The sequence below is a fragment of the Artibeus jamaicensis genome, unplaced genomic scaffold (genome assembly GCF_021234435.1).
Source record: "Artibeus jamaicensis isolate MK-2021 breed Jamaican fruit bat unplaced genomic scaffold, CSHL_Jam_final contig_1998, whole genome shotgun sequence".
Lineage (NCBI taxonomy): Eukaryota > Metazoa > Chordata > Mammalia > Chiroptera > Phyllostomidae > Artibeus > Artibeus jamaicensis.
The window spans coordinates 11,755,258-11,773,732 of NW_026521407.1; the positions used below are offsets into that span (position 1 = coordinate 11,755,258).

At 38.2% G+C, this 18,475-nt stretch overlaps 1 protein-coding gene across 10 annotated transcripts in view; it reads left to right on the forward strand.

Moving 5' to 3' along the window:
- The window catches only part of BCAS3 (BCAS3 microtubule associated cell migration factor), a 493,516-nt gene that overhangs the window by 242,688 nt on the left and 232,353 nt on the right, over window positions 1–18,475 (forward strand). The window contains exon 24 of one of the 10 annotated variants that reach the window (XM_053655043.1): window positions 4,953–18,358. The exons of the other annotated variants lie outside the window; for them this stretch is intronic. Coding sequence (XP_053511018.1) covers window positions 4,953–4,960 — 8 coding nt within the window. The 3' untranslated portion in view covers window positions 4,961–18,358. Of the gene's footprint in view, window positions 1–4,952; window positions 18,359–18,475 lie in introns of those variants that run through there. 10 annotated transcript variants of the gene reach the window in all.

The following is an 18,475-nucleotide window of genomic DNA, read 5'->3' on the forward strand; positions in this document are numbered from 1 at the left end:
TTAATTTCTCTCCTTGCACAGTGTAAGGAATGATAATTTTTTGCCTTTCTCCCTTTTTTGTTTAGTTTTGTTTTAGGGTGTGTGTGTATGTTTTAAAACAATACTATGCCTGCATTTGTTCCTAAACAGTGCCATGCATTTAAATATTGTTAAGGTTGGTGAATGATGCGGTGGAGTTGGCACTTGATTAAATGTAATGAACACAGTATTGAAGGCTACAGGGTTGATGACTGCTTTGCCTTTGATCTCTCAAACGTGGAGAAGCAACCTTGACAGAGAACGTAAATACAATATATGGATTCAATTTACTCAACCTGTTGAGTATCAAAGTGCCTGATCTGTGGAAGTAGAGAGTCCAAACGCTAAGGCTTAAATGGTTTTATTATTGAAAGCATAAAGTTTAGAAATTCATTAACTTAACTCTAGTCTATCTATCACAGTTATTAACTTCCTATCCTTGGAACCAAGCCATGAATATGTATCATTAGTACCTGGAAGTAGATCTCTGCCTTTGTTAGGTGATACTTGCTACATTAGTGTTGTAAACTGCTTTCTGCCAGCTCTGCCAAATACAGAACTGTTCATAATAATTTTCTCATCTCTAAACGGAGTGATAAAGAAAATAAGGACAGTGATGCTTTCTATTATGGCACAGCTGTGGAGCATCTGAAGATAGCATGCAGCAGGGTTTCATCAACAAAAGTCTCTTACAAGTAGAACTATTAGATACTTGGCATTAGGAGAACAGTTGAGTCAGAGAGGATTTTAATCTACAGCTATTTTTAAGTCCCCAGAGACTGCTGATTTGATTGAGGCTTAAACTGTGAAAGAAAATGGAAACAAACACAAAACTGATTTGTGAAGGTCACTTTTCAAAGACCAAAGCTTCTGTTTCTGATTCTGTCTTCGGATGGGTTTTGAAGTTTGAAAGCTAATGGCTATTGTGTGTTTTCTTCCCTTTCTGGCTTTTAAAATAATTTTATTTATTTATTTAGGTCTGAGGATTGCACCTCGTGTCTGATTGAGCTATCCTCATCCAGGGTGGTGCCCTCACTTTTAATGTAGACTCTTACTTTAGAGGGCTCATTCTTGTCCTCCGATTTAAACTTGGCAACCACAGCCATCCCTTGGAAACAAGCACTAAAATGTGTGTGTCTCTCTCTTTCCTTGCTTCCTGGCATTGAATGAGATATTGAGATAGGTGACTTAATAAATCTTGGTAGTGTCAGTCTGAGAATGCTAACAGATGCTGCTCATCTGGAATTATCATTTACGATTGTGAATCCTGGAAATGATATATTTTAGTATTTTATTCAAGATTACAGTCGTAAGCTTTGTTGCGTTTTTTAACATTGTTAAACTGCCCCATTATTAATGTTTTAGAGTCATCTGACTAGCTACCAGTCAAGTGTAATGCATGTAACTGAAGCGGCTACCATGTACGTCTGTTACTAAAAGTTGCCATATTCAGTACTGTAGGCTGAGGTAATGAAATACTCCATATTTATCATGTAGTACTATCATTGTTTTAGCTCTTTGTAAAGTTATCTCATGCCATAGAAAGGAACTTCAGTGAACTATTAGAAACAGTTTTATTTGACTCTGCTGCAAGAAGAGTTTTAAAGTTGATGTTAGAATGACAAATTAGATCTTTGCCCTTGGCTGACTTTATTTCCATTGGAGACACACTGTGGGAGTTTCTCCGGTATTGTTCTACAGCTCTGAGCTTCTGCCCGGAAGCACCCATTTTTTGAGGAGAGAAAGGAATTATTGGTGACTAAGCTCTATTGTTACTGTCCTAGTACTCTTTTCCTTCTAGAAAGCCCTAGCTCCTTTCTGGAAGACAGCCAGAGCAATGAAAGGGTGTGCTGCTTTCTCTAACTTTGAGCTAAAGAAACCCCCTAGGTGAGGAATTGGACTTTAATGCCTAACTCTCTACCTCTCAAATGGTTTGGACCCCTTTTGTTCCGCATGCTTTTCAAGTGAGTGAATAATGTTTTGTTGGGGAAACTTTATCTACTTTATTTGATAGGACTACTGATGTAACAAACTTACTTTTCTATTGATGTTTAACATGATGACTAGAGGCTAAATGGTTTGAATTCTTTAGGAGAAGTTGATGGGAAAATTCTCTTTGAGATTCTTCTACTTTAAAAAGTCTTAATATATTTTTTTAATTGCTCCTGAATCAGGAAGTGCTCCCCTGACTCTGACCCCAGCATTGGAATCAGCTGCATGTTATGAACATGCTTATTTGGAGTTTTGGTTGCCTCTGCTTAGAGATGTGACCAGGGGGGCACCTCCTGTGAAGGGGCTGCGTTGCGTTGTATTATTACCTTGACACCATTTGCACCGCGAAGTGGGTTATCTTTTCAGCTGTTCCTGTGGCACATTTCATAGCTATGCCTCTGTTTTAGTGACAACTCTTGCTCCTTCTGTCTAAACTAGTGGCGACAGAATTTTCATACTCTCACTTTTCAGAGACATAGAATTTAAAACTTTTGATTAAACCTTTTGATTGTAACAATTTTCAAAGTGAAAGTATTTTTTTAAGACTTGACTCTGCGTGTTATCGTTTAGATATCTGTGCATTAACCTGGGCATGTTGTTCTGTTGAAACAAGAAGAGTTTAGCAGAGTTGTGCCACATGGGTGAAGAAATTCTTTTCCCACAGTTTCTTGATTATGTAACATATCTGTGCCTCACTCCTTCCCATAGAATACATTTCCTAAAATATATGTCTTTTAAGTCATCAACTTAGCTGGCTTAAATTCTGTGCCTTTAGATACCTCTGAAGCAGCTTCTTATTTCTCAATATAAATAATGCTTTTATTTGTAATGTTTTTAGATGTAGCAGATTTATAACTGCTTTATAAGTAGGTGTTATTCACATGACATGGTTCATCTCATCTTGGTGATTCAGAAGACACTATCCCTACCTGCAATTTTGAATTGAGATCATTGTGAGATGTTCCCTTCTTGACTAAGGAGAAGACCATCCTGGAAATGGACTTTATAGGATTTTACCATTACATTCAAGTCACCCAGAACAAATGGGATTTGAAGGAACTGCTCCTTTTTCCTGTGTCCAGCTAATTAAAGTTAGCATCGGTGTCTCTGAGTTACAGGCAGCGTTCTAGACAAAGCACGTGCAGGTTGCTTACCCTCGGTTTCCCTGCGTGCTGCTTTGGTTGGGTGCCTAGGAGTTTCTCCCCTTTGTCTGTCGTTTCCTTTGAAAAAGGTATAGGGCCCCTGACGAGAAAGTCAAAAGAGAGCTGTCGGAGTCCTGTTGAAGCCTGGTTGCCCCCTTTGGTGACTGGTGCTCTTGTTCCGAACCATGTCGGCTGTACCCACTGGACAACTTAAAGCTGGTTGCTTTTGAGTCACCGGCACAGAGCAGCTCGGGTCTGGTTTATCTGAGGTTTGTTTGTGCTGGTTTGTAGTTTTACGATGGAAATGGGTGTTTACTAATAAAGAACTCAAAGCAACTGAGATTTAAAAACAAATTTATTCCTGGTTTGTGCGATGAGCAGACATCTTTGTCAATCTCTACTAAAGAAAACCATTTTATAGAGAAAATGTTACTAGAAATGGTAGGGACAGCATTTACATGCATTCCTGAGGAAGGTGATAATAGGAGAAGGAAAGTCGTGACAGATAAGTAAAACGGGTTCTTACCCTCCACCGCAGGCTTTGCTACGTAAGGGTGGTGGTGGCACATCAAGCTTTTTGACAAATGGGGACAGAGTTGTAGACGTGGTGGTGGTGTTGTTCTTGACTCAAGAGAAATATTATTTTTGTTCTACAACTGAAGTAATCTAAATAATGTCTATGACATTAATTCGGGAGACAGTTTTTCAGCACCCAGTTTTTCCCAGTATCACAGTAACTTGTTTACTGAAGAAAATGATACATGAAAAAAATTATAGTAGTTATTTGTCCCTGCTTTATGTATTTGGCATTCAGTGCATTGGACCTTTAAAAAACAAATAACACATATTAGAGAAGTGTGATAGGGCAGGCAACAAATAGATTATTTAAGCAAATATCTGCTGGAGGACATTCTTACCGAGACAGCATTTACCTTACAGCTATTTGTCTGATGCACTGGGGGCGGAATATTCCTCAGGATTCTATCTCACTGTGTCTACAGTTGCCATTCCAATCTGAGGTGGGCAAACTTTGTATCTTAAAGCCACCAGAGACACAAGAGATGCTGTTGGTAAGAAGCAAAGATGTTTTAAGAAACATCGTTCATTTAGTACACCATGGTGAGGCCACTGAGCTCCATGATTTTAAAACTGAAGCTGGATGACAGAAGCCATGACATTTTATAATCATGGTCTTGAACTTTCGCTGAAACCTATGCCAAAAAAAAAAAAATTTCACCTTTTTTTTTTTGGCAGGGATGTGGACAAATTATTGCCTAAAATAATTTCCAGATATAAAGGACATGTGTTCTTTAGAAATACTGAAGTGTTTCTTTGAATAAGTGATGTGGTTTTCATTTAATAGAGTTTCAAATAGCCTTTGTGATTATAAGGTGTCGAAAACTGCAAGCATTCTTGTACCTCGGGTATTCAGAGCCTCTGTGAGATCAGTAAGAGGATTATGGGCGAGGGTGAAATTGAAAGAAGGCTTAGTCTTGACCTGTGAACAGTCCCTGAGACAAGGGAAAAGGAGGTCAGTGCTTTTATTTTGACACTATTTATACTTGAAATATTTAGTAAACGTTCAAACTCGGGTATTAAGATTGGCTTTTTTTATTAGAAATGAGAAAGTTTGTGCATTATTTCATCTCTAATCTAATGAAAACGTAGTGTCTTTATTAAATGAAACATAAGTTTAAGAACATAGGAAAAGACCTGATTCACCCAACAGGAAAGTGCTTAGCCACCGCTCTCTCCTTCTGATTTAAATCTTCCTCTCGTTCTTCTTTCTAATATTTATAGGATGTTAGAAGATGAAATTCAGCTTAACAGTGTGGAAAAATTTAGCTCAGCACAATTAAGAAACAAATGATTGTCCCACTTGAAGATGAAGAAACTGTAAACAGAAGTAGAAGAAGCTGTTGGGAAAGTTTTTCCTGATGGCACATGGCTTCTTTGAATAAATCTTTGTGTCAACTGAAACCTTGCCTTTGCTTTCTCTATTGCAAGCGCCAGGTCCTTGTTGCGACTTTATGTCTTTCTAAGCATTTTCAGAAGGAGTTGATGGAATTCTCCCTACTGTTGATAGACCACAGCAGCACGTATTTACATGGGGCTTTTTGGCTAAAAGGCCCGACTTTTCTTTTTTGTACCTTTATGACTATATCTTTAATACAAGGCTGGACTATTTATGTAGTCTGTTGCCTGAGACTGTGGTGGCAGAGGGACAATATTGGGGGCAGTATTAGAATTTGTTTAAGTCTGAACCGGGAATTCCATTTGTCTTAGTGACATTAGTGTCAAACTGTTAGTGCCACACTATTTTAAATTGTGTCCAAGAGCCCGAGAGGCCGAGGCTCATAGGTGTCATCTATAAACTTGGAAACAAACAAAGAGCCTCTCTCCACTGAACGTGGAAGCCGAGCGAGCAATTAAAGAGCAGCCGGGACCTTGCCCGGGCAGCTCGTCGGAACCAGAGCTCACGGGAGTCCCCTGGATATTGTTGGAAGCTGTCAGAGAGAAGCTAAAGCAAATAATCAAAGTGAAAATAATTGTTCCTGGGAAAAGACTTGTTTTGGAAGCTAAGTGTAGTGGAAAGAATCGTGACTAGTAACTTTGGAATCGTTGGTTCTAGTCTTAGCTCTGCCTGTAACCATCTGTTTGGCCTACCACTTCAGAACTCAAGGCTTTCTTCCATAAAATGAGGGATCGAAATAAATTATTCCCAAACTCCCTCCCAGCTAAAAAAACCCAATTAAGTGTGTGCTTTGGATCACCCTTGAAGAACTTTTAAATGTTAGGATATAATTTACACATTAACAAGCACGCACATATCTTAATCATACAGCTTGAATTTTTATACCCATGTAATCACCATCCAGATCAAAATTAGAATGTCTTTATCATTCCAGAAAGTTCCCTTATGCTCCCTCCATCCATTACCACCTCCGACCAGAGATTACCACTCTTTTATCATCACAGATTAGTGTTGTCTCTATTGAACTCCACGTCCATGAAATCATTCTGTACCTACTCTTTTGTGTTTGGCTTCTCTTATTCAACTTAATGTGTCTAGACTCATCCAGGTGTTACATGTGTCACTAGTTCATTTTTTTAAACATATTGCAGTGCAGTATGAATATAACACAGTTTATGTACCCATTGTCCTGTTATTTGCAGTTTTAGGCTTATGAATAAAGCTACTTTAAACTTTCCTGTATGTCTTTTTTTTTAACATATGCACTCATATTTTTTGATCATAAATGTAGGACTGGAATTGTTGTCTCACAAAGTAGGCATATGTTTAGTTTTGTTAGGAGCTGCCAGGAAAGTATTCCAAAATGATTATACCAGTTTCACTGTTAATAGCAATGTGTGAATCCTGACTGGTGTGGCTCATTGAGTTGGGTGTTGTCTTGTGAACTGAAAGGTCGCTGGTTCAATTCCCAGTCAGGGCACATACCTGGGTTGCAGGACAGGTCCTGGTTGGGAGCATGAGGCAACCAACTGACGTTTCTCTCTCACACATCAATATTTCTCTCCCTCGTTCTCTCCCTCCCTTCCTCTTTCTCTAAATATAAATAAAATCTTACAAAAGCAGTGTGTGAGTCATTCCAGTGAATATACACTGTGATTTTAATTTGCTTCTCTTCAGTGTATACTGATATTGAGCTCCTTGAATACAGGTGGGGCAAAAGGAGGTTTACAGTTGTGAGTATACAAAACAGAGTTCATTCTTGTATTATTATTTATTAATTATTTGTATTATTATTATGAACAAGTGTAAACCTAGTTTTGCCCTACCCTGTATTCTTAGTGGTCATTTGAATGTCTTATTTTGTAATGAATTTATGAACTCTTTCACAAATTTTTATTGGGTCTGTGGCCTGTTTTGAATTTCAGGTGTTCTTTAAATATTCTGGATGCATGTCTGTTACATATTTTGAAAATATTTCCTTTCATTTTATTGCCTTTTCACTTTCTTATTGGTGTTTTTGACAAGCAGAGTCCAGTTTTTCCATTGTTTTTCCTTTTATGCTTTTTATAGAAATTTTTTCCTTTCAGTCTTGAAGCAATGCTTGTCTCTAGTTATTGTATAGTTTTGGCCATTGCATTTATCTCTACAATCATTTTCAAATTATTTTTTATTATGATATGAGGCAAGGATCGAAGGTTAGTTTTTTCCATACAGATATCCAGTTGCTCCAGCGCTATCAGAAAGACATGCCTTGCCCTGGTTGGGAGGCTCAGTAGGTTGGAGCATTGTCCCATGCACCAGAAAATTGCAGGTTCAATTCCCAATCGGGGCACATACCTAGGTTGTGCATTTTATCCCTCATCAGGGCACATACAGAGGCAACCAATCAATGTTTCTCTCTCACCTATCCTCTCTCTCTCTGTCTGCATGTGCGTGTGCATGTGTCTCACATCACTGAGAAACATATTCTTGGGTGAGAATTAAAAAAAAAAAGACATGCCTTCCCCCCAAATGAATTTCAGATGCTTTTTAAAAAACCCTATTTTTTTCTGGATCTTCGATTCTGTTCCATTAATTTATATTATGTCTTTACACCATTATCATACTGTTTTAGTTACTATAGCTTTCTAGTAAGTTTTAAAATCTAGCAGGTTAATGTATTGGCTGTTCTAGATTCTTCACGTTCCCATACACACGTAGATGAACATACATGCCAGTGGTTCATGGTGTGGCCCCTGGACCTTGGAAGTCTCCAAGACACTTTGAAGCAACCTTTGAGCAAAAATTATTTTTATAAAAATGTGAAGTCATGATTTGCCTTTTAAAAATACTGTGTTGACAGTTAATACAGATGGCACAGAAGCAATGGTGGATAAACCTGATGGAACCTTAGCATAGTAAAAGCACTGTCACAAAACTATGCTTGCAGTTGATGTTACTCACATTTGGGAAAAAAAGCTATAATTAAGAATATCTTTGATAAAACATCGATCATTACATTTATTATAAAATTTTGAAAATTAAAACATAATTAATTTTATTAAATTTTGCTGCTTGCAAACTTCTTTTTAATATTCTCTGTACCACAGTACATGTTAGTTGTGCTAAGGAGATGCACTTGTCTGATGGTTGTGAGTTGACCTAGCAACCATTTTACCTCCAAAATAACCAACAAACAGTTTATTTAGACTCAAGTATTTGGCACACAGTTTCTCAAAAATAAACAAAGTAAGCCAGCTGGTTCAAAAAAACCCTGAAACCTGACATTTATTACCAATGATAAAAGTCTAGTCTTTACTTGAAAATTAGAAATTTAAAAATCACATATTCACATGTATTTACCACTGTCTGCTTAACAGGTTGCTAGTATTTAAAGACATTTTTGATAAGACAGGTGGTGATATTAACAAGAGTGATATTTTTATGTCATATAAGACAAATTGACATTTGAAAGATCTGTAATGTTTTCAAAATGACCAGTTTTATATGACAAAACTATGGGTAATGCACTCATTCCAAGGGTAAGATGGGAAAAAGAATAGGAAGTTAATTCATAGGGTTTCCGAGATCATTGCAACTCACTTGTTAAGTGTCATATTAATGAAGGATATCCCCCAAATCTGAAAAGGTTCAGAATCTGAATATGCTCCATCTTTTTCCAGTTAGATTTTTTGGGTGAGGCCAACTTGTCTTCACGTTACCCAAACACACATCACAGCGGATTGAATGCATAAGCTGATATGAGAACCTACCTGTTGTCTGTTTCAACGTTTTCTACCCCAAAAGTAAAAATGCTACTTATTTTAATGCAGAAAGGGTTTCTTGGTGTTTTCCAACGAGTTAAAAATAAATGGTTTTGAGGTTGATAGATACAATGCACATAAGTCAAAACTCTTTGTAGTTCTCAGTTTTTAAGAGTATAAAGGGGTCCTGATTCAAAAAAATGTTTGAAAACCATTGATATACTGATGTGTGTATGTGTGTGTGCATGTGTATCCTCATCCACATATACATTAACTATAAATTTATCTCTATAGAAATTTAAGTGAGATTTGATGATAATTTCATTGAATTTGTAATCAGATTGGGAGAATTAATATCTTATAATTATTAAATTCTTCAGTATATGAACCTCTTATAGCTATCTATTTTTTTAGGCTTCTTTAATTTCTCCTAATTGTTATGTTTCAGTGTAGAAGTCTGAAACATATTTCGTATTATTTATTTCAATTATTTGATGTTTTGATGTTATAGTAGATTTTATTTCCTCTTTCAGGTTTTTTATAACTTACAGACTGCAGTATTTTTTGTATGTTGAACTTCTATCCAGAAACCTTTCTAAGTTCATGTATTAATTCTAGTAGATTCCTTTGAATTTTCACTATGCAATCATGTTATCATCATAATATCTGCCAATAAAGATGGTTTATTTCTTTTCGGTCTTTATACCTTTTGTTTCTTTTCCCCCTTTATACTTGCTTAGACATGTAGTACAAAATGTTGACTAGAAGTGATGATATCGAACATTCTTGTCTTCATCTGAAAAAATATAAGATCTTAAATAATTCATTGAATGAGCTTAATAGCTGTAATTACAAGCAGAAGAAGAAAGGACCAGAGACTCCAGAACCAGTCAGAAATGACCAATACAGAAGCAGAACGCAGTGTAAGAAGTATGGGAGTGAATACGAAACTGTCCGACATGTTTCATTGTCACACATGGGTGACAAGAAGGAAAGAGGAGGGCAGAAGGAAAGAAGGGCCAAGAATTTTCCAACATGAACTAAAGATGTCCACTAAAAGTTTCAAGAAGCTCCCTGTCCCCATGTAGGATAAACACAAAGGAAACCATACCTAGGCATAGCACAGTCCAACTGCTGAAATATAAAAATCATAGTAATTTTAAAAGCCTATGTTTCTTTGTTGGCTTCATATTTGGGTGAGGTTTTAGAGCTTTGACAAAGTCATGGTGATTTTTAAGTTTCTTTGGCAGTATGAGATCCCCGTCTCCAGTGATCTAGGAGAAATCTTCAGGATTTATGTTTTGTTTTTTAAGTAAAAGATACGGGAAACAAGTCTGTGTTCCCACCACTGTGCTAGGTTTTCTCATGGCTCCTCTCATTTTGTCATATTTAATCAGGGTCTCAGGTCCATTTCAGAAGTATGCTAAGAGTGAGACATAGGACTCCTAGCTCCGGATGATTAAAATTACTTAAAAGTGCGTCGTGGTGACACCTCACAAAAGTCCAAACCTTTTTTTTTTTACCTTGCCTGATCAAATATTCACCTCAAAACACTGTAGGCTGAAATGAGCCATGTGAGAGTTGAAGAGAATCAACTATTCAGGTGGTGAAAATGTGTGAATGCAGCTGACAGATGAAGTTCCAGTACAATGAACTCCCAGCTTGTCCTTATGGCTTCAGGCAACAACTGACAGGCCCGGCTGGTCATTGCCTTTCCATTTCTGGCATTGATAGGATGGAAAATTCTTAGTGTGACAGATACTTAAAAGCTGTCCCTGTTATAGTGGATACAAACAGCGCTGGAGGGTCCTTTTTGCATAGAGATGTAATCAATATGGTCTAGAGTTCTTGACCCAGACCTATAATTATCTGGACTGTTATAAAGGTAGCTTGTTGTTACAGAAAATGCTTATATTCAGAACTTAGGGACTAAGTTATGAATGGAAAGAAGGAAAATAGAGGCTTTGTCCTTCTATACTTGACAGTATTTTGAAGGCTAACAGAATAATCACAGAGCAGGGTATTCTTACAGGATTAGAACATTGGATCTTTAGGATTCGGGGTGCTGGAAGTCTACCTCTCACCTCCAATGCTATCCTGATACCCGGCAAAAGTGGGGACGTTAATGTTACGCAGCTTGTGATTGGGATTTTTTTGAGTACCAAAATGGAATTTTTTCATTGATTCAGATACTTGCATTTGAAGTGCAGCTTAAACAACACATTTGAGTTTGGTCTTTTCCAGCTGCTAAAGTTATGCTGAGAAAAGAAATAGTGTAAGCAGATATTAATGGCATTCTTGGTCCAGGGGAAAGAGTGGATTGAAGGAGACAACACTGGTAGCAAGTCTTCAGTCACTCTCTTTACCAGTGATCATTTAAGTACATTTAGATTGAGATTAATGTGCCACCTGAAAATAGTAAACATGCAGACATAAAGGGATTTAACAGTAGATGTGGATTCTGATTCCTGTGTCAGTTTTTGGCTTAAGATACCTCTGGAGGGCATTGTTATTGGATAACCCCGTGTAGGGTGCTCTGATAAATAGGGAGAAAGTAGTACCTTGTGATAAAGAGCTTTTTGAGAACAGGGGCTGTCTTTGTATTTCCGCATGCCTGGTACTGTGCCTGCCACAGAGGCAGAGCAGATGATCGGTATTTGTTGCATTGTTGATTTCTCATAAACATAAGGCTAGATATACCACCATAAAGTGATGAAAATGTAATACTGCTGCATGTTTATATCTCTGTTCCCTCACTTAAACCCAGAAAAAGTAGACCTCACCTAGAGTCTTTAACAGGGTTGCCCTTAGGTTCATGGTCACGATTCCTTTGTTCAGGCCCTTGGTAAACGGTGATGAGTTGAAATATTTTGCAGAGCATTTCAAATGATCTTTTATGTTAATTTTAAAAAGCATTATTATTTTTAAGTAGTATTTTTCTCACTTTTGATAGCTTTTATATAACCAGATAAGAAAAATAAAGGCATTATGACCCTCAACTCCACTGTGCTTTGGTCTTATTAGACTAGCATGGAAATTTGTGCTTTAAGGTTATCTTCACTGTAGCCAATTCCTGCTTTCTGGGATCTGTCATTAAGCCTGGCAAACTTCCAGTGAAAGGAATGGCCTTACTTTTGTCTTTTGGTCACACCAAGCTAGCTTTCAGACTCAACATTGTATGAATATTCAGGGCTGTCTCTTAAGCCAGCCTGTCTTAGTCATGGGCCCAGGATGTTGGCCTACAGGAACGTGACCTAACTTCTGTTAAGCCAGAACATTTTGTTGAGAATCACCACCATTTCAGTAACGTCCCTCTGCACTTGAGTGGTACATGTGCTCTAGGCAGCCCTGGGGGACGTGGTATCTGGAGTCTTCAACCGGTCTTAATTTCTGTGTTCTAAGAATATCGGAGAGGCTGCAGTTATTCTGTAAATGCTCAGTGTGAAGATGGTAGGAAAGAACAAAAGTTGCACTTGAAACTCATTGAACTCCTCAGTTAGTGCTCCCTTCTTTAGATGAGTTTACAGTTTTTCATTTAAGGAACGTTTGTATGATTGAGAAGGGAAAAGACTCTTCTACCGTCTGTTTTTCTCCACCTAAATAGGCTGCTCAGTGCATCCACGGTAATCCCATGACATTCTCTTATCAAGCTGACTTTTCCAAAGTTCGAAATTTGATAGCTGTGTTGGCCCCAGGTCCTCGATCAGAGTACCTAAGCCAGCGAGGCCTTAGTACCATTTTGGGATGGTGTCTGAAACTTTTCATTTGCCTCGAAACCTGTTCCTAATTTCACTCTTTATTCCAAATACCCCCATTGATTAAATTAATTGCTTTCCCCTCTGTTCTTCAACTTTTACTGTTGTGTTTATCACCTCATATTAAAGTTAGTTGGGAACCATTTCCCATTGTAGACTGTGAACGCATCTCTGTGTTCCCACGGCACCCTGAATGGTTCCGACACGTAACAGGCACTCAATAAATGTTAATGGATTCAACATTTCAGCATGAAACATTGAAACCAAACTTTCACATTCGACTGGACATCGGAGGGGAACTGAGTGACAAGAGAACACAAGCAAGGAGACTTTTTTAGAACACGTGCATGTATTATCCACGTGAAACATAAACAAAACTCTCTTTTTAACACCTAGCAAATTTTTCAAAATTTGACAGGTTACTATGGCAAGTTATTATTGTTTCTTTGTTTACACAGATGAAGAAACTGAGGATAAGGGATGTTAAATAACATAACAGTTGTCAGGTAGCTAATGGGCAGAAGAGCAAAGATGTGAATCTGTGAACCCTTCATTATTTCCAGGAGATTAAACAGCAGATTGGCCATCACAGCCTGCCGTGATTTTGTTCTTACTGTCAGCAGGTAGCAGCAGGGCGTGTATGTGGCGTAGGAACTACCCTTCTGTGTTCTTTCTAATTAATACGTGTGTCAGAGACAGCACCAGCTCTCTTGAGCGGCACCGCCACTTTAAGGGGCCACTGACCAAACCTCTTTGGGGAGGTTTTGATGACTGAGGTTGCCTGCTTGGCTAACGGACTTGGACTCGACCCTTTAAGCCGTACTCATTTGTTTTCAGCTAAGAAAGCCACTCTCTATCAGGTAATGTTTTTTCAGGCTGAAAAAGGCTTTCCATAGAGAATGGTGATTGCCCAAGGTCACATTTCTTTTCCATCTATTTGTGAGAAAATGCAAACTAAAGGAATTGTGTTTGTAATGCCCAATTTATTCTATAATTGGGGGCTGGGAGTAGGTGGCAAAACTGGTTCTATTCCTCTCAAAAACATTGTTAATTGTTTTTTCAAAATATGGATTAAAGTATAAAAGAAGCCCCCCAAAGCCCTGATTCTAAATGAACCGCACACCTTGGTCTTCTGTTATGGCATCACATATGAGTGTGGATTCCCGCTGGGCCTTTGTGGGCCTTTATACGCTACAATGTTTATTGCTATAAGAACTATGAGTTCTTTCTTTTCTTTTTAAGAATTTAGATTTTATTTATTTTTAGAGAGAGGGGATGGGAAGGAGAAAGAGAGGGAGAGAACATCAGTGTGTGGTTGCCTCTTTCATTCCCCCTACTGGGGACCTGGCCTGCAACCCAGGCATGACTGGGAATTGAACTGGCAACCTTTTGGTTCATAGTCCCACACTCAATCCACTGAGCCATACCAGGCAGGGCAGAATCCTAGGAGTTCTTAGCTGCTTTGAAACTTGTAAGAGCTGTTCAAATCTCATCCAGTAGACTTGTGTTTTCATATGTTAAACTTTATTTTCTTTCTTTTGTTTGTTTCTTTCTTTCTTAGTGTAGCTTTCTCAGAAAAACCTCTCCACCTCAAATTCTGAACAATAATATCTGGTTTTCAATAAACTTAAGAAGAAGCACTCGGATATGAAACTATACCTGAAAGATAGATGATGTTTTTGTTTTTCTTTTCTTGTCCATTAATCCTTGTCCCAGGATATATGGGATCTTTAACTGGCCCACATTATGCCTGTTTTTCCACCTGTTCCAAAATGGTAACTAAATTTTGCCTTCTATCTGGTCAAAATACTAATAAATTAAAGGCTCTGGGGAGATGCTTCTATCAGCTCCTGCTGTTGATAGTGGAATTTTCACTCTAGCTTGCTTCAGCACTGTGCTTTTAAGAATGAACACTATGGTTTATTTTTAACCAATGATTTTAAGAATAAAGAGAAATTACTAAAGAATCCCAAGGACTATAGTATCATTAACATTTACAAAAATAGCTACATGGAAATTAGATGTTCTTGACTGACACAGAAGTGTTTTAAGAGTGTGGTCATGAAAATTAAATTAATATAATTTTGAATCATGCGCTTCCTTACTTATGAAGGAAACCTGTGTCGTCTGGGAAACTTACAGAATTAAAAGGGAGTGAATAGGATATTTAATATCTTTACTTATTCCTTGTGTTATATGCAGCCCATACAATTTCTCTGCTGCATATTGAATTTTATATAATGAATAATAGTGGCTGTTGGTAACATTTGATTGCTTAATGTACTGTGCTAAGCATTTCACGTGCATCACCTTCTTTAGTCTTCACAAAAATCCTATGAGGTGAAGGTATTGTTTCAATTTACTTTTTTCAGAAAAAGAGCTATGGCTCCGGAAATTATGTACAATATACTACTTTCCACTTTGACAGTGCCATCAGAATTTGTCATGAACATTTTTATATAGATCTTTATTGAAATATGTATTTGATCAATGCATTTTTAGAATAAACATGTTTGTAGTAGAAGCTCACTGACCTTGTGGTCAAATGCAGATTGATTTCTACTTCAGTAGCTGACCAGGTGTATAGCCTTCAGTTACTTCGTCCTTAGGAAGAGCGTTAAAACACCTTTGGCCTGTGATGTGAAATTTCGTAGATAAATATAGCATTCTGATAGCTTCTGACCACAGTTCAGGCACATAACAAATAAATGTTAGGTCGCTGTTACTTTATTTTAATATAATAGTAATAGCTTTTACTATATCCCAGAGTTTTTTATTTGCTCTTTATGTATATCGTTTATTCCTCATGGCCACCCTATGGAGAATGGCTATACTATTGTCCTCATTTATACCTGAGGAAACCAACTTAGAAAAGTGGTGGGGCCCAGCTTGTTGGTCAGGCAGTCTAATTCCAGACCTTGGATATTTTTTACCTAATATTTTTACCTAATAGGGGATTTTCTCTGAGGATGTTTTCTAATAGGTTAGATTCTGATATTTTGGGCCGTGGTCTAACTCCCAGCAGTTTTTATCGCACCCCTCCTTCTCTACCATCAGTTCTTCCCTTTTTAGATTTTGACAGTATGACAATTCCTGGCCCTCAGTTGATTTCTACAGTAAGTTTGTTACGTTAGATGTTCAGAGACCCTGTTGACTGGAAAATCTGTGAGCCTGTACTGTTTGATATGTTTCTAGTATTTTCAGGCAGCTGTCCCTGTCCTTTCGAGAAATGGCAGCCATCCCCTGTGGCTTACTGAGAAATATGTTGACTTCTTTCTATACTGAACTGAAATTAGCCATTTTACTGGGTTTTTGGTGAGGACTACAGAATGGGAATTCATTCCTCAAGCCTGTCTTAAAAAAAAAAGAGCCCCAAAATAGTTCTCCCCAAATGTGTTTGACCTTGGTCGGGTTTGTTTTTTTCATGTAACTAGAGTTTGCTCAGCCTCCAAAAGACTAGGAGATGGAGGCATTTCGTTTGCCTGACGAGTGACCATTCCCCTGAGCATGTAGGCCTGGCTGCTGCATCTGTCTCTGACTCTCTCTTCATATGTCATCGTCTCTCTTTTGCCCTTTTCCCCCTCTGCCTCCATTTGTCTGTCTTTTGTTTCCATTTCTCCCTCCTAGGTTCGAGCTTTCTATTTCAATAATTATCTTTTATATCTGTAAGCAAAAAACTTCCAAGGATGCTGAATCTGTCATTATTTTTACAGCACTGCTTACATGCACAGAAGATTTCAGCATGGCTGTAAAGTTTGTCCTTGGCATGCATTGGGCAGATGGTTTTTCGCCTGGGTGAGACTTTTCACTGGGATCATGAAAGGGTTGGGGCCTCACTGCCTCCCCACTCTTTCTTCTTCCAGTATGATATTAGTGGTTTTAGCTCTTGTTGACCCTTCTAGAAACCAAAGCTTTACAGCCTATTAGAGCTTAGTGTGGATTTTTTTTATGATATGTTGGAGAGAAAGAAAGAAAGCTCCTCTAAAGTTACAAATGGTTTCATTTACCAAAATGACTATTTCTCTTGGAAAGTTTTATCATTTCTTTAAAATTTCCAGGAGTTGGGTGGGCTTGATATCCTCCCTCCCACTCTACCGCCCCACCCACACTCTCACATTGGCAGAGACCTTGAGCTTTAAGCATAATTCCAGGCGCCTCTGAGATAAATTATCGACCAAAGAGTAACCAAGACACACTTTTCTGCTGTTATTTTAAAGAAACTTTTCAGGTGAAATTAAAGTAAGGACAAAATACTACAGGCTTATTATTTCTAGGGATTTTATTTATTTATTTTTAGAGAGGGGAAGGGAGGGAGAAAGGGAAACATCAATGTGTGGTTGCCTCTTGTGTGCCCTCTACCTGAGACCTGGCCTGCAACCCAGGCACGTGAACTAGACTGGAAATGGAACTGGAGACCCTTTGGTTTGCAGACCAGTGCTCAATCCACTGAGCCATACCAGCCAGGGCTACAGGCTTATTTTTTACTTCTTCATTTGTAAAACATAGGACAAACACTCTGAAACATCAGTAATTACTATTTCAAGCAAGCTTGGGGGATTGAGAATGTCTGTGCTTTTCAGATCTGTGCTTAATATCGTACTTCATCATTTATTGGGTCAAATAACCATCTCATTGACTTAGGATCTGTGCTGGTGCCTTGAGCTCCAAATCAGATATTACACGAAACCTTGTGAGAGATTCTCTGCATTGCCCGGTTTCTGCTTCATTAAAGGAGGTTATTTAAGCATCGTTATTTTCCCAAGGTACCTGAAGGCTTTAATGACATGAAAAATATTTGCGCTCTCTGTAAAAATAATACTTAAATATTTTATGTTATGATTTGCTGATCGAAGTAACTTCGCCCTCCAATGTGAACTTCTGATGGGTACACAGGGAACCACTGTAGGAACAGAAGGATTTCTTGGCCCAAGTAAGGAATGTCCTTCAGTAATGTACCCAGATTATATCATAAATGTAGGCATGGTTGAGAAGAGGGAAAGTTGTGCGTTATCTTTTACCACGAGCTGTGTATAATTTGTACTTCAGGTACCTCCATTGGCTTCCTCCCTGCTGTTGGCTCAGCTGTGGCTTTTAATGGAGCTGTAGCCGCACCTCCCCTCTTTCATCCCTCCCTTTTTATGAGAATAAAAAGTAAATTGGGTGCTATTTAAATATTCCCTACTTATGTTTATTGAAAACTACCCTGCCGCAGGGCGTAGCGCTTTGAAAAACTGCCTCACTGTAGCCCAGTGTTCCACCCACGTGGTTGCCCCCGCAAGCCTGGACTTTGTTTTCCTCGGACCTTTAATTTCTTTCAACCAAATGATCACAGAAAGACTTAGGAGGAACCTCGTTTCATTTGTGAGGTTTTTAATAAAAGTTAAGTGGAGTGTGGCTGGAAAAGCAAACCCGTGGAAAGCCGTGGCTGTGCCCACACTAGAGGAAGCCCTACGGAACTCTCAGACTTCCTGCGTCCCGTGCTGGGGCGCAGGCCCAAACCGGGAAGGCGGGAGGAGTTCTGCGCAGGCCCACCGGGGGAAGGAGAGGGAGTGAGGGTCACGTGGTTGAATTCATTTGTCACTTGTGTTTTATTTAAAAGTTTGTCCTGCTTATATGTATATGATCTTAGTAGAAATTTTTGAAAATACAAAAAGGTATAAATAAAATTTAAAAACTAATTTTGTTCCACAGATATAATTCTTTTAACATTTTGATATGTAATTTCTTAGTGTCTATTATTAGCAGATTTCCTTCTAGTCATTAATCATGTTTCAAAACATAGATATTTTGATTCTTATATTCTCCGAATCATTTATTTGTCTAATCTGTTTTGGTTTAAATTTTTTTTTT